Source organism: Euleptes europaea, chromosome 11, assembly GCF_029931775.1.
Source record: "Euleptes europaea isolate rEulEur1 chromosome 11, rEulEur1.hap1, whole genome shotgun sequence".
NCBI classification, from domain to species: domain Eukaryota; kingdom Metazoa; phylum Chordata; class Lepidosauria; order Squamata; family Sphaerodactylidae; genus Euleptes; species Euleptes europaea.
In genome coordinates, this window is record NC_079322.1 from 1,529,219 (window position 1) to 1,545,194 (window position 15,976).

The 15,976-nt window shown below is 47.6% G+C and overlaps 1 protein-coding gene across 1 annotated transcript in view; it reads right to left on the reverse strand.

Annotated features, from left to right (window-relative positions):
• The window catches only part of FHOD3 (formin homology 2 domain containing 3), a 437,196-nt gene that overhangs the window by 96,204 nt on the left and 325,016 nt on the right, over positions 1 to 15,976 (reverse strand). Inside the window, exon 11 of the mRNA XM_056857839.1 lies at positions 6,723 to 6,824. Coding sequence (XP_056713817.1) covers positions 6,723 to 6,824 — 102 coding nt within the window. The remainder of the gene's footprint in view (positions 1 to 6,722; positions 6,825 to 15,976) is intronic.

Here is a 15,976-nt window from a genome sequence, read left to right on the forward strand (position 1 = left end):
AATCGGATGGGTTTCGGACCACCTCCACCTGCAAAAAAATCTGCTGCATCTCAGCAAGTCTGAGATGCAGCAAAGGATCCAGGACGGGTGACTGTGTTGGCCTTCAATCATATTGTTCCCAAATCTTAGGAATCATTAGAGCCACTGAAGTTGTTGCTTAATCAACTGGATGGGATCCATCAGGAAACTAGAAGATAATTATTAACTTCTAGGAGAAGCTCAGACTGTCTAAGCAGGTTGGTGGACATGGAAAGTAATAACAACAGGACAAGATTTGGCAGAAATTAGTTAACTTCTAAGGTTTGACAAAGAAACAGTTATTTTTGTTCATCTGATGAGTTCTTTTTACTGAAAACAACCTTTTAAAAAGGCGCTAAACCTGCTAGCTATACTCCTTTCTTACAAACCTCTCTGTTTTAGCCTTTTGAGGTGGCGACAGGGAAGCCCCACAGCGAAAGCTGGACTTTGGGGGTGCGCTTAATCCAGAATGAGGCAATGGGGAAGAACTGGCATTGTTGCTGCAGCCGCTGAATCTGAAGTTGCCAGAAGAACCCAGATCAGAAATAATCAGAATCAAAACAGAAAGCGGCCTGTTAATAGAGACGTCAACAACATGCTGTTCTCATGAATAAATTACACATTTGCAGAGCTTTAAAATCCGACAAACGTCCTGTTCGATGGAGTACTAACAGTCTGCAGGCAAAGAACTGACCGGGTAGTTCAAGAAGAAGGTCTCAGGCTGAGGTCTTTCCCATTATCTACTGCGGGATCCATTAACTAGAGATGCCGGGGATTGAACCTGGGACCGTCTGCATACTGAGATGATGCTCTATTACTCAGCCAAAGTGCTCTACTACTTGATGAAATGATTTCTGCCACTTCTCTACAGGCTGGCTCCATCTGTAATGATGGTGTGGTCTGAGCTGCTTGCGCATATTGCTGTTCATGGACAGCAAAAACAGTCAAGCAAAGCTGTACTATTGCAAACTGGAGATGAGGTCCCACATCCTAGAATGGACACCAATATTGCAATGGCTATCCATCCACACAATTCAAAGTGTTGGTACTTACCTAAATGGCTTGGGACCAGGGGATGCAACAAACCATCTTCTCCTGTTCTGTCCACCCCACCACTTAAGATCTGTCATTTGATCCTGTGTTACCTGTGCCCTGCCTTCAGAGGGGGGGAGGACGCTCCCACAGACAGGGCATTTCCCATGGTGGCACCTCGCTTTACTGTCTTTTTATCCAAGCTTTTGGGTTTTTTTAATCTTTCCCAATGTTTTATGGTCTGCTCCTGCTCTGAGTTCTGTTTTATAGAAAATTTTATCCTGCTTTTATGTCCCCTGGCTTGTTTTAATGGCTTGCTGTTTCTATACTGGTAATGTATTGCTTTACTTGTAAGCCGCCTCAAGCAGGCCTCTGGACAGGCAGCAGAGAACTCTCCTGAACAGATAAATATTACAAAACTCTTCTGTAAAACTAGAACATCAGGATTAGTCTAGCTTTCTCCCCGACATTCTAACTGTTGAATGCACAAGGAGCTTCGGTATGTAAAAGCATCCTAACCAAGAGACCCGCTAAAAGCCTGCAAGGCCGCAGTCCATCAAACGGCAGACCATCTGGCTCTGTCGTGGCTCTGGTCATGATGTCGTGGTGACCCGGGGCTCCCCACCAAAAGAGGCTGGAGCCAACTGGCTGTCGCTGGCAACATTTAACATCTGGTTTCTACATCAGACGGAAGAAGGGGCTGTGGCTGAAGCATCATAGAAGCTTTTTAGGACCAAACATTGCTCACAAAGAGGCCAATTAAGTCAGTGTTTGCCTATAAACGTAACATGATTCTTCAGTAATGGGGATAATCTTGATTTCTTCCTTTGGCCCTTCTTTCTCTTGCTTCTTTTAGAGGGAGAGCTGGCTGGCAGGGCTTGGATTTTTAATATATATTTTTTAATTGTGCAGTGTCTGTGTTTTGCGGTTAGTAAGGTTTTTAACACTGGTATGCCTCCAGAGATCATATGAAAAATAACTAGGTTTGCCAAACCTGACAGTTTATTTTTTCTTACAAAATGCCTTTTTTCCTATCGTTGAGTTGGTGGGAATCTTGCCTTGACGGAAGACTCTTGAGTTACAAAAAGGCTGCTTCTGCCTGAGGAATGTCTCTTAGATCTGTGGGATCCAATTCGAGATCTTTATTCTGTCTGTTTTTGCAGGAGATTGGGGTAGAAATTCTTAAAATGAAATCATTATGCAAATATAATCAAATACTTAAACAATGGATCTGGGATGCAGCTCTTCAGGCTGACAGAGCTGGGGCACAATTTTATCAGACGGTAGGGAATCATAGCCAAAAATTTGTGTCGGTGAACTGCTTTTACACTTCAGAATTCCCCAAATACAGCAGAGCTTTCACCCTAGTCCGTTTTAAATGCCTGCCCTCAGCGCTACTGGAAGGGAGATGCTTGCAGTCCCCCTATTCTCAATGTCTGTGTTCCTGCCAATTGAACGCAGTCGAAACAGTGGAACATGTGTTATTATATTGCCCATTTTATAAGGACATCCGTTCCACATATCTCACCCCTGCTCTATCGAAGTTCCTAGGAAGATCTGGAAAATTCTAAGCATATCTCCTCCTTGCAGACTGCTTCACTGAGACCACCTCTAAAGTGGCCAAATTCTGCACTGAGACTTTGTCTCGAAGAAAGCAGATATTCCAAACACTTTAATAACTTTTACGTATAATTAATTACAGCACAATAATGCTATGATTTTTAATCTCTGTATATTAATTTTACATCTCTATATAAATTGTGCTGTTCAACTGACATTGACTGATCTTTTGATCGTAATAAATGTTGATAGATTGATAATCAAATTTAATGCACGGGGTGGGGGGGGCTGCGACACTGCTGTCCCCAGCCAACCCCACCCATACGCTGCAACTCGGCTGCTTCCATCTTGCCCGATATTCCTGCCCTACATTTCACATTTCCATTGACGCTTCTGTGTGTGGAGGCCTGAATGCACAGCACAACTGTGGTGTGTGGAGAGGGCTTAAGTGTGCTGGTCTATCTAGACACATGTTGGTTCCTATGCAAATGAAAAACCCAAGATGCATTCCTGCTCTCTCCTTTTTAACAGAATTTGAACATTTGTGTAAGTAAACACATGTGAATCATAGAGTTAGAAGGGACCACCAGGGTCATCTAGTCCAACCCCCTGCACAATGTAGGAAATTCACAACTATCTCTCCCCCCACACCCCCAGTGACCCCTACATGCACAGAAGATGGCCGAGATGCCCTCCCTCTCATGATCTGCCTAAGGTTATAGAATCAGCATTGCTGACAGATGGCCATCTAGCCTCTGCTTAAAAACCTCCAGGGAAGGAGAGCTCACCACCTCCCGAGGAAGCCTGTTCCACTGAGGAACTGCTCTAACTGTTAGAAAATTCTTCCTAATGTCTAGACGGAAACTGTTTTGATTTAATTTCAACCCGTTGGTTCTGATCCGACCTTCTGGGGCAACAGAAAACAACTCGGCACCATCTTCTATATGACAGCCCTTCAAGTACTTGAAGATGGTTGTCATATCACCTCTCAGTCTTCTCCTCTTCAGGCTAAACATACCCAGCTCCTTCAACCTTTCCTCATAAGACTTCACAAAATCACACAAGGTTGGAAGAGACCACAAGGGCCATCCAGTCCAACCCCCTGCCATGCTGGATACCACAATCAAAGTGCTTTCGACAGATGGCCATCCAACCTCTGCTTAAAGACCTCCAAAGACGGGGACTCCACCCCCACCGAGGCAGCACATTCCACCATCGAACCACCCTCACCGTCAGAAAGTTCTTCCTAATGTTTAGGTGGAATCGCTTTTCTCTTTGTTTAAATCCATACTCTCTGAAGCAACCAAAAACAAGCTAGTTTCCTCATTATCATGGCATCCCTTCCAATATTTAAACATGGCTATCATGTCACCCCTTAACCTTCTCTTCTCCAGACTAAACAAACCCAGCTCCTTAAGTCTCTCCTCATAGGGCATGGATTCCAGACCTCTGACCATTCTGGTCGCCCTCCTCTGGACACGCTCCAACTTGTCAACATCCTTCTTAAATTGTGGAGCCCAAAACTGGACACAGTATTCCAAGTGAGGTCTGACCAATGCAGAATACAGTGGTAGTATTACTTCCCTTGATCTAGACTTGGTCCTATGAAGCTGCCTTCTACTGAATTAGACCATTGAGATCAATATCATCTACTTGGAGTGGCAGGGGGTCTCCAGACTCTCAGGCTGAGATCTTTCACATCACCTACCGCCTGATCCATTTACCTGGAAATGCCAGGGATTGAACTTGGGACCTTATGCATGCCAAGCAGATGCTCTACCACTGAGGAATGGCCCTTCCTCTAAAAAACACTTGACACATCTGCTGCCGTCTACTGAATCAGATGCTTGAACCATCAAGGTCAGTATTTTTAACTGAATTAGACCATCAAGTTCAGTATCGTCTACTTGGACTGGTAACAGCTCTCCAGGATCTCAGGCTGAGATCTTTCACATCACCTACCACCTGAACTTTTTAACGGGAGATGCTGAGGATTGAACTTGGCACCTTCCAGATGCATAGTCTGGAGATAAAACAGGCCAAATAAGGACAGGATAAATCTAAAGAACAATTGGCATGTGCACAAGATCAACAGTAATATCAAATATTTCTTAAACAGTCTAGTCCACTTATCTTGCAGATCTACAAAACTCTCAAGAATTGCTACCTGTGTTCTCTTATCTTTTCTGATTCCTTTTCTTTCCCAGCTGTGGAGGGCTCTTCAAGATCATAGGAGAAGAGGTGAAAGGGGCTATGAGGAACATAAGGTAGTTTTTCAACCGTTGGTAAGGACTTTGGAGCAGACGACAAGGACGATGAGTTTTGTGAACAGCTGATGGCTACAGATGAGGAGGAGGAGGAGTGAAGAGGAAAACGGCGTGAAGCAGATGAATCAGGCACAGAGGATGAAGAGCTGCTGGAAGGACTCTCTGCCCTAAAGCTTGCAGTAGGCCTCTCCTCTCGAGAAAGGACACTTGGGGTGGCCGCAATATCAGGACTTTCTGGCCCGTTTTCAGCCTCCTGCACTTCTGAGAACCCACTGGAGAGAAGAGGCAGGCGCGAAGCGAATGAAGCACAGGACAGGGCAGGGGAGAAAAGGAAGTTACTGCTGGAGCTGTGAGGGACAGTCACGATGAAAGCAAAGTACAAGAATTAACATAAGAAGAACCTTAACCTTACCGACTGACATATTTCCCTGAAAGGTCAAGGGAGACGGAAAGGCATCTCTTCTACATGGGACTCATCCCTACGTTGGCAGGTTTTTGTTTCTCTCCGCTTAAAATCAGTTCAGATGGGAGTGCAGCTAGGGGAAGTGGATCCTAACTGCCAGAGTCCACCCTGCAATACAGTTGGAAGGACTTTCTCTTGGGGCCGCGCATCTCTCCCTTGCAGAACTCGAATGAAGAGTAACAACTGGGGGGGTGTTGAAAAGTAGCTATCAGGGGCTTCATGGTGAAGGTTACATAGAGGGACCAGGGCGAGGGAGGGATGCCAGAGAGAGGGAAGTCGGTGTGTGTGTGTGTGTGAGCTGGGGGAGAAGCACCATCATGGGGGGGGGGGGGGCAAAGCAATTCCACTACATCTGGGCTTCTCCCAGGACCCCGTTGAGACCTGCTGATTTGCAGCATGAAATATTTTGCTGAACCCTAATGTTGCTGTTTCAGAAGACAATTCTCTAAGACTTACAGACAGAGAATCAATAATAAAAAATACTGCAGGGTTGTATTTAGAATTCAAAATATGCTTTTTGTTCAAGCAAAGGAGAAAACTGGAAGGTGAGCGAGAAGCCCAATTTAAATATTACAGAACAGCACTCAAATATCTGACCAGTCCGTAAGAGAGTGCTTGTTCTTCTCATATATTTATTTGGCTTAAGATGCCAGCGGCCAACAGCTTGTAATGTAAACTGAAACACTTCAGGAAAAAAAAGAAAGAAGGAAAGATAGAACCTGTATTACTGTGTGCATGCTCAGTGTACATATTCACACACACAAAACAGATGCATTTTCATGTACAAAAGTGATGCATTTTTACTGACACCCATGAAATAAATATTTTCTCCAAAACATATGAAGTAGAAATAATTAATTTTAATGGTGGGCTATCTGAATCAAGCCCAATGTTTGATAAAACTTTAAAAAAGGAAATTGGTACACAAAAATTACCATGAATATTAAAAATAAGATTTAACATCCACCGGCTCTCCATCAGCCACTTAACACTTTAAAAAGGGGAAATGAAATTTAATTTTTCCTTGACACTATAAAAAGTTGCTACATCTCTCATGCAATTGACCGATCTACTTGACAGCAGATAACACACTATCCCCTTCTCAGAAAGTGTCTTTAGCTGATTTATCCAGGGAGTGATATATTTATTTTGTGCAATATTATTTTGTGGACATGCTAAAACAATGTGGGCTAGGGAGTGTATTTGATCCGGACAAAATGTGCATATATAATGGTAACTTGTTAGTGAGGCCAACTTTTTTGGAAATGCGTTGCAAAAGGGAAATGATGGTAGATCCTAAAGGGCCGTTAGCGACTACAGTGAGTGAAGTGATCAGAACTTCCCCTCTGCAGGTGCGGTTAGGAAGGGCTCGGTCCGAGTACCTGGCTCGGGCCTGCCTAGCAGCCTCTTCCTCCCCCTCATCCTCTGTGTTGGGCTCTGTGATTGGCTGTTCCTCTTCCTCCTCTTCACAATCCGCTTCCTCTCTGGTACCAAACCGAGGGGAAAGAGGCACATCATCGGACAGAAAGACACAACATGGAAGAGAGAAGTGAAATGAGATAACACGCAGAACCACACAAGAATAGGAGCAAAGGGAAGAAAAGGACAGAAAACAGTTAAAACAGCAAATGCAAGTTAGCCTGTCAACTTTAAATGCACATGAACACACATGAAGCTGCCTTATTGTCAGGCTGCTATCTCGGTTTCGTTATTGCCTCTGTCTCTGCGCTGTACTGTCTGGCCCTCAAGGTCGCATACCTAGGCCTGGGAACTCAGCTCCTGGGAAACTGTATTCAGCCTATGCTTGTAATCTCCCGCCTTTTCTGCCTTATATTATCTCCCAGCTAGTGAGTCTCTCATAGCTGTCATTTTATTCGTTTGCACTGTATGCCTATTTGACCAGTAAAAGCCATCTGTTTGGACTCTATATGACTTTGTGGTGATTTCTGGTTCTGTGGGCCAAGGGCTGACATTATGACAGCTATCTCTTCACCATTCTACTAGCCAGGCTGGAGCCCAGGGGGGTTCGCCTGCCACTTGGATGGGAGCGGTGCAGCTCTCCAGGTGATCTACTACCCTGGAGCCCTTCTCTGAGGATCCTACTCTGTTACAAGACTTAATCGCTGAACTTTTCCGGACTACCCGAGAGGTTTGCCGCTTGAGGGGACTGGTACAGGAACAGTGGCAATCTCTTAAAGGAACTCTCTGGATGTTGACGTCGGAGGATACTGATACTCGTTTAGATCTTCAAGACTTGGATCAATTACTGGACGATGCCCGGTTGGCAACTGAGGATTTACAAATATTAACTGGACTTTTGGATAATCTTATTTCTCGAGAAACTCTTTCTACCATGGCGGGAGCCCCGCCGGAGGGTTTTTCCCTGATCCCGGATGCAGCCAGCTGTCAGGCTGAGGCCAAGCGAGTCGCTATTAGCACCGCTTTTCTCCTTGTGGATTGTACAAAGGACACCCCGGTAGCCACCTTGGCTCAAGTTTTGACCTCGACTTTTGGAGCCGAGGAACCCGCACTGGCGGTTCGAGTACAACCTCTGCTGGGCGGGGAACCCGACCCCATACTCTCACTCCTGGAGACAGAACTTTTGCCGCGCATTACGGCAGAGGCTGCCCTAAGACTTGAGAACGCCAAAGTTCTTGCGGATCAGCAAGCCGCCGAAGCGGCTAAGGTCGCAAGAGAGAGAGAAGCTGTGGAAGCAGCCAGGGCGGCTGCAGCAAGGATTAGGAATCGGGCGAACGTGGACACGCGCCCCAAGGACAATGTACAAGGGCTATCAGGTCTGTCTTTTTCCCCGGCGTTTGTCCCATCGCGCGCGACCCAACGCGCACGCCGTTTGGCTGACCGACGTCGAGACTCAGGAGAGTCTGAAGACGAGGATCTATATGGGGATAGCTCTCAATGGGCCACAAGCTTCCGGACCAGTAAACCTCATCTTACTGGTGGCCCAAGTGAGGAGGTTCATCTCTTACGAGCCCAGAATCGGGAGCTCTCCGACCGTGTTGATCAACTCCAGGAACTAATGGAACGTATGCTTCAGGAGAACAGGCAATTACAACAAACCCTGATAGCTCAGAGACAGCCCGTTCCGATACCGGGTCAGGGGGTACCCGTACAGCCACCCCAACCACCCGCTAATGTGCCTGCTCCACCCTTGCCTCCTGGAGCTCCTGTTGTTCCTCCGCCTGGACCACCCGTGCAACCGGGCCAACCTGCGCCCGGCTCTTGGAAGCAACTCAAATTGAGGACTACGTACGACGGATCTCTCGAGACTTTGCCTTGTTTCTTGCATCAAGTGGACAGTTATATGCGAGAACAAGGACAACTTTTCCCCACGGAAGATAGCCGGGTGCGTTACGTAGCTTCCCTTCTGACAGGTAAAGCGGCTGACTGGATGGTCCTCCAGTTTGACACCCGCTCTCGTGCTATTCGTTCCCTCAACAACTTCATGACTGCCCTGAGAAGGAGGTTTGAGGACCCCTTCCTGGGGGAAAGAGCCAAAACGGAACTCTTACAATTAAAACAAGGCTCTGCTACAGTTCGAGAATTTGCCGATGAATTTCAACGACTGGCAAGTAAAATTGTAGGTTGGCCCGAGACCACCCTGATCCATCATTTCAGGGAAGCCTTGCATCCTGACATTCTGAACTGGTCTTACATGCGGGGCGATCCCGATACCCTCGAAGACTGGATCCTATTAGCCGAGGAAGTGGAAAGCCGCCGACGCTTTATTTCTCTCGTCCGTCAAAAGCACAAGGAAAAAAGCACCCAAAAGCCTCAACCCAAGGCACCACTGCTCGTCCCACGAAATCCCCCACGTCCGCCCCAGGAACGTGAAGCCCGATTTCAGAGGGGTGCCTGTCTTACTTGCGGAGAAATGGGCCACTTTGCAGCCGTTTGCCCGCGCCGCCAGGAATTATTTCGTCCCAGCACGACAACCCGCGCCCGAGGTCGTCCACCACGCAGAGGCACCGCGGCCACCCGCAGCGCAGCTCCGGGAAGACCCACACCCTCTGCACTCCATGCCGGGGACCCAGCCTCCCTGCCTACTACCAACGACCCCGCCGGGTCTCGGATTACAAGTGCCCCATTGGGGGACAACTTTCCCTCTTCGGATGAGGAAAATCCTTGGATTTCTCCAGCCTTAAACCTGGAATCTCCCCTCGACTTGTCAAAAAACGGCTCCGGTCTGTGGTGAATGGAGCGTCTCCACAGACCTCTCAGGATCTTCCTATCAAACCGAATGCTCCTACCAAAATCAAAGAAGTGGACTCCACCGTCTACGTGGATGCAGTTTTACAACACCTTAACGGTGGCCCACAACTCCCCGTCAAAGCACTAATTGACTCCGGTTGCTGTCGCACTCTCATAAGCGAAGCCACTTTTGCTGCACTCAGAGCCGACTCTGAGGCTTTACCCGCCCCCGTCCAATTTGCCCAAATGGACGGAAGCCATTTCCAGGGGGGTCCAGTTGATCACCGCACCATAGGGGTGGCAATGGGAATTGGTTCCCACTGGGAACAAATAGACTTCACTATAGCCCCTATCCGATTTGAAGTGGTCTTGGGAATTAACTGGATTAAAGGACATAGTCCCAGTATTGATTGGGAAACAAACACTATCTCCTTCGCTAGTCCCACCTGCGACCAGCATCGGCAGAACTTTGCTCTGCTATATCCGCCCGTTCCAGCATTAACCTCTACTGCCCCAGCACCACCGGTTCTACCTGCTGTATACCGGGACTTTGAAGATGTCTTCGACCTTAGGGAATGTGATGCCTTACCCCCCCACCGGGCCTCAGACTGTGCGATTGAAGTAGTAAAGGACTGCACATTAACCAAGAGTAAGATTTACCCTATGAGCGCTTCCGAGCGCACTGTCCTCCGGGACTTTTTGGACAAAAACCTCGCCAGAGGGTTCATTCGCCCTTCGAATGCCCCAAACTCGGCCCCCGCGTTTTTCGTCCGGAAAAAAGAGGGCGACCTTCGCCTGTGCATTGACTTCAGAAAGCTCAATGCGGTTACCCAGACCAACGCCTATCCTATCCCATTAATATCGGATATTTTGGGACAATTACAGGAAGGCCGTGTGTTCTCTAAATTAGACTTGGTGGAAGCTTACTACCGAGTCCGTATCCGCGAAGGGGATGAGCACCTCACTGCCTTCTCTAGCTGTTTCGGAATGTATGAATTCCTTGTGATGCCGTTCGGATTAAAAGGGGCCCCGGGGGTCTTCATGCAACTCATCAATGAAATCCTACATGACCTTCTATATCGTGGGGTGGTGGTCTATTTAGATGACATTCTCATTTATTCGAAAACTATGAACGAGCATGTGGCTCTGGTCCGGGACGTTCTGCAACGCCTGCGTGACCATCAACTTTTCGCAAAACTAGCTAAGTGCGAATTTCATCAAAGCAAACTGACGTTTTTGGGATACATCATCTCCCACCAAGGTCTTCGCATGGACCCCGCCAAAGTCCAAGCCGTCCTCGATTGGACTCCCCCCACCAACCGTAAGCAAGTACAACAATTTCTGGGATTTGCAAACTTCTACCGGGGATTCATCCCTAACTTCGCCCAGGTGGCTCTACCCATTACGGACCTACTGAAAACTAAGGGAAAAGTAAGCTCGGCTGCCTTGCCCTCCGCAAAAATCCTATGGACTGAGCAATGCCAAGCCGCTTTTCTGGCCCTCAAACGCCTCTTCACTTCGGAGCCGGTGCTACGGCACCCAGACCCAAATCAAATGTTCATTGTGCAAGTCGATGCTTCCGATGTAGCCATGGGAGGGGCTCTCCTCCAGCAAGGACCGGATGGTCTTCTTCACCCTTGCGCTTACTTTTCAAAAAAATTTGCGCACGCTCAATTAAACTGGCCCATCTGGGAGAAAGAGGCCTCAGCAGTTCATCATGCACTGACTCTATGGCGGCAATTCTTGGAAGGGTCTAAAGTCCCCTTTGAGGTTTGGACCGATCACAAAAATCTAGCTGCCCTCACGGGGTCCCATAAGCTATCGGCGAAACAACAACGGTGGGCGGAGTTCTTTGCTCAGTTCCGTTTCACCCTGAAGCACGTCCCTGGGAAGCAGAACGTTCTCGCGGATGCCCTCTCCCGTTTACCACAATATCCGGTAAAACTCGAGAGACCCACCAACTCTCTGTTCACCCCTATGCAACGTGGGGCCCTACCTATGCTGGCTGTGCAAACTCGATCCCAGCATCAGCACGCCTTACCCAACTTACAAGCTCCGCCAGCCCAACCGGCTGCCCAGCCGCCACCGCAACAGACCGGCGTTCCCGCCCTTCCTACCCCTCCGGCCGCCCAGCCGCCTGCAGTCTGCGCGCCGCCGCACGTAAGCACTAGCCCCATAACTGTTTCTAAGATCTCCATGGCCGACGGGGGGGCCCCCTCCAAAATCCCCATTTCCGAGTCCTTTTTAAATGTCCTTCGGGACCAGTGCCTTTTAGAACGCTCCGCTCATACCCTACCTCCTGGTGTTTTGGAACAGGGAGGGTCCTGGTACAAGGACTCGAAATTGTATGTACCCAAAGCTCTCCGGAAGGACGTTTTACATTTAGCTCATGGAGCCAAAACAGCTGGGCACTTTGGGTTTCTGAAAACCCTTCACTTATTGCGCAGACAGTTCTGGTGGGGGGGAATGCGTTCCGACATTGACTCCTTCATCCGCAGCTGTCCCGTTTGTGCCGCTGCGAAACGATCGCAGGGCAAACCCCCGGGACTGCTACAACCTCTTGAAACGCCCAGCAAACCTTGGGAAGTGATTGCTATGGACTTTATGACTGATCTCCCTCTCAGTGGGGGTAAAACTGTGTTGTGGGTTGTTACTGATTTGTTTTCTAAACAAATACATTTGGTTCCATGCGCAGGGATCCCCTCTGCTCAGAAACTGGCCCGCCTCTTCGTGACGCATATATTTCGTTTACATTCGTTTCCGCGTAAGATAATTTGTGACCGCGGAAGTGGTTTCGTTTCTAAGTTTTGGAAAGCTTTCCTCAAGTTGGTGGGAGTGGAACAAGGGTTGTCTAGTGCATACCATCCTCAAACTGATGGTCAAACTGAACGTGTCAATGCTGTACTTGAATGTTATTTACGCTGTTATGTTAACTACCACCAGGATGACTGGGTGGAACTGTTACCTTTAGCAGAATATGCCTACAATAATGCCATGCATCAATCCACAGGTTTTAGCCCATTTTTTGCTGTGTATGGACAAGATTTCAGTCCTATTGCTCCTGCAGATGATGTAGTGGGGGAGGGGAACCCCGACATTGCCTCCTGGGCACACGCCCTCCGTACCACTTGGCCCTGGCTCGTTAGCAACCTCGACCGGGCCAAGCGTAAATACAAAGCGCAAGCTGACAAACATCGCTCCCCCGGGGGTGATCTGCAAGTGGGTGCTTTGGTTTACCTTTCCACCAAAAATCTCCGTTCCACCCGTCCGTGCCATAAGCTCAGTGCTAAATTCATTGGCCCTTTCCCCATCACCCGGGTCATAAACCCTGTCACGGTGGAACTGGCTCTCCCCAAATCCTTGAGGCGTGTGCATCCTGTTTTCCACATTAGCCTCCTCAAACCCCATGTTGCTTCTCCACAGTGGCATCCGGATCCACCTCCTGCGCAACCCATCATGGTGGGGGGGGAGGAACACTTCGAAGTCTCCAAGATTCTTGACTCCCGTGTTCACCATGGCAACCTGCAGTATTTAGTCCGTTGGAAACATTTCCCCCCTGCCTATGACGAATGGGTGCGCGCACGGGATGTCTCCGCCCCCGACCTCGTCAACGCCTTTCACATTGCTTACCCGGATAAGCCAGCCCCCTTGCGAACTGGGAGGGGGCCTTGAGGGGAGCAGAATGTCAGGCTGCTATCTCGGTTTCGTTATTGCCTCTGTCTCTGCGCTGTACTGTCTGGCCCTCAAAGTCGCATACCTAGGCCTGGGAACTCAGCTCCTGGGAAACTGTATTCAGCCTATGCTTGTAATCTCCCGCCTTTTCTGCCTTATATTATCTCCCAGCTAGTGAGTCTCTCATAGCTGTCATTTTATTCGTTTGCACTGTATGCCTATTTGACCAGTAAAAGCCATCTGTTTGGACTCTATATGACTTTGTGGTGATTTCTGGTTCTGTGGGCCAAGGGCTGACACTTATACTGAATCAGACCTTTGGTCCATCAAAGTCAGTATTGTCTACTCAGACCGGCAGCGGCTCTCCAGGGTCTCAGGCAGGGATCTTTCCCATCACCTACCTGCCTGGTCCCTTAAATTGGAGATGGCGGGAATTGAACCTGGGACCTTCTGCATGCAAAGCAGAGGCTCTTTCACTGAGCCATGGCCCCTCCCCTTGAATTCAATGAAGTAGCTATGAAGTAAACAATTCATAATGGTGGCCATGTTTAATTTTTCCTTATGGAACATTCAGTTTTCTTTCTGGCTTCTTTTCTCTGAACAAAAAAGCAGAGAGGAAACTTCTAAATGACAAAAATAAGGAGATACAAAGTATCAGATGTCTAAAGCAGGGGTGTCAAACTCATTTGTTACGAGGGCCTTGGGTTGCCAACCTCCAGGTACTTTCGGAGACTTTACCGCGATGGCGTGGCATATTTTTCCATTGTATTTGGGATATTGTAGCTTACATGTATAACTAGGAAGTGGCATGAATTTAATGCCCTGATTGGAATATTTGCAGCTTACATGTATAATTAGGAATTGGCATGAATTTAATGCCCTGATTGGAATATCATTGTTTTTCCTTTGGCTTTTTGTTTATTGTGTATTAGTCATTTAGTTAAGTCTACATTAGTATTAAATGCTTTAGCTTTGAAAATTAAGCTTTGATTCTTGAGCCCACGTGCTGCTCATTTGTTACAGCTGTATCTAATTATTCAGCATAGGTTTCTATTTTACCATTAACCTCCAGGTAGTAGCTGAAGATCTCCTGCTATTACAACTGATCTCCAGCCGATAGAGATCAGTTCACCTGGAGAAAATGGCTGCTTTGGCCATTGGATTCTATGGCACTGAAGTCCCTCCCCTCCCTAAACCCCACCCTCCTCAGGCTCTGCCCCCCAAAAAAACCTCCCGCTGGGGGCAAAGAGGGACCTGGCAACCCTACGAGGGCCGGATACGGCACAACTATCACTTGGTTGGGACGGGCCATGCCTTGCCGGTTGGATTTCACGCCAGGGCCTAGTTTGATTGGCAGGGGGCTCTGTGCTCCTGTGGAGTCGGCCCCTCCCTTCTGGTGGCAGTGACTTCTGACCAACGCTGCCGGCGGTCAGATTCGCTCAAGATTCACTCTGTGTCCGTTCGCTCTCTGCCTCACTGAAGAAACGTAACAATGCTTCAGTTAATATGAGAAAAGCAGTACAAACCTCTTAAGGAAAATGTTGACTGTTTTATAGAACTTCATAAACTTTAATTAAATACAGTTTTTCTTCAGTTTTAATACGTGTGCTGTTGATATTCCTCCACATAGCTTTTGGCTGTTTTGAACTCTGCTGGTTTACGCAGGTGGCATTATCCTGCAACAAGTGAGTGCTGGGATATTGCCCCCACACATAAGGGACTGGATTGATTTCCATTCCCCTCCCCCACATTGCCAGCCCAGACTGGGGGTGGGTGGGGTGGCTGGATAAGAGCTCTCAAGGGGCCGGATCGGGCCCCCGGGCCTTATGTTTGACACCCCTGGTCTAAAGCATCAAAACAAACAAACGAAAAACAACAACAACAAGGTATGTTTATAATTCAAAATTATGAAATATAAAAGAAATTACAGAAAATCATTATTGTGATTGCAAAAGTACAAGGTTATGCCATAATATGTTCACAAGTGAAAATGGCAACAATTGGAAACAGTATCATAAGGATTTACAAGCCTTATATAGCAAATACCAATTTGAATACAGATATCAAACAGCTTCAAGACGGCAATTCTATAAACAGATTAAGGAGCTGGAGAAGAGCCCACAACAGACAGGATGGCAGCTAAGTTCCTGTTTCGATGGAAGAAGAAGAAGAAGAAGAAGAAGAAGAGTTGTTTTTTTATGTGCCAACTTTCTCTACCACTTAAGGGAGACTCAAACCGGCTAACAATCACCTTCCCTTCCCCTCCCCACAACAGACACCCTGTGAGGTAGGTAGGGCTGAGGGAGCTCTAAGAGAGCTGTGACTTGCCCAAGGACACCCAGCTGGCTTCATGTGGAGGAGTGGGGAAACGAACCTGGTTCACCAGGATAGAGTCCGCCACTCATGTGGAGGAGTGGGGAAATCAAACCCGGTTTTCCGGATGAGAGTCCACCGTTCCAAAACACCGCTCTTGACCACTACACCTCGCTGGCTTGGTTGATGAAGCTGCATCGGTCACAAATGACCTTGCATTGGTTAATTTGGAATTTTGATACTGTTTGCCATTTTCACTTGTGACCATATTATGGCATAACCAGTATCAAAATTCCAAATCAACCAATGCAAGGTTGTATTTTTGTAATCACAATAATAATTGTCTGTAATTTCTCTCTCTCTATAAGTCTGCCTTTTATTTGCCCCACACATGCACATTACAGTTAATAATAATAATAATAATAAGCCTGTATTTTATTTT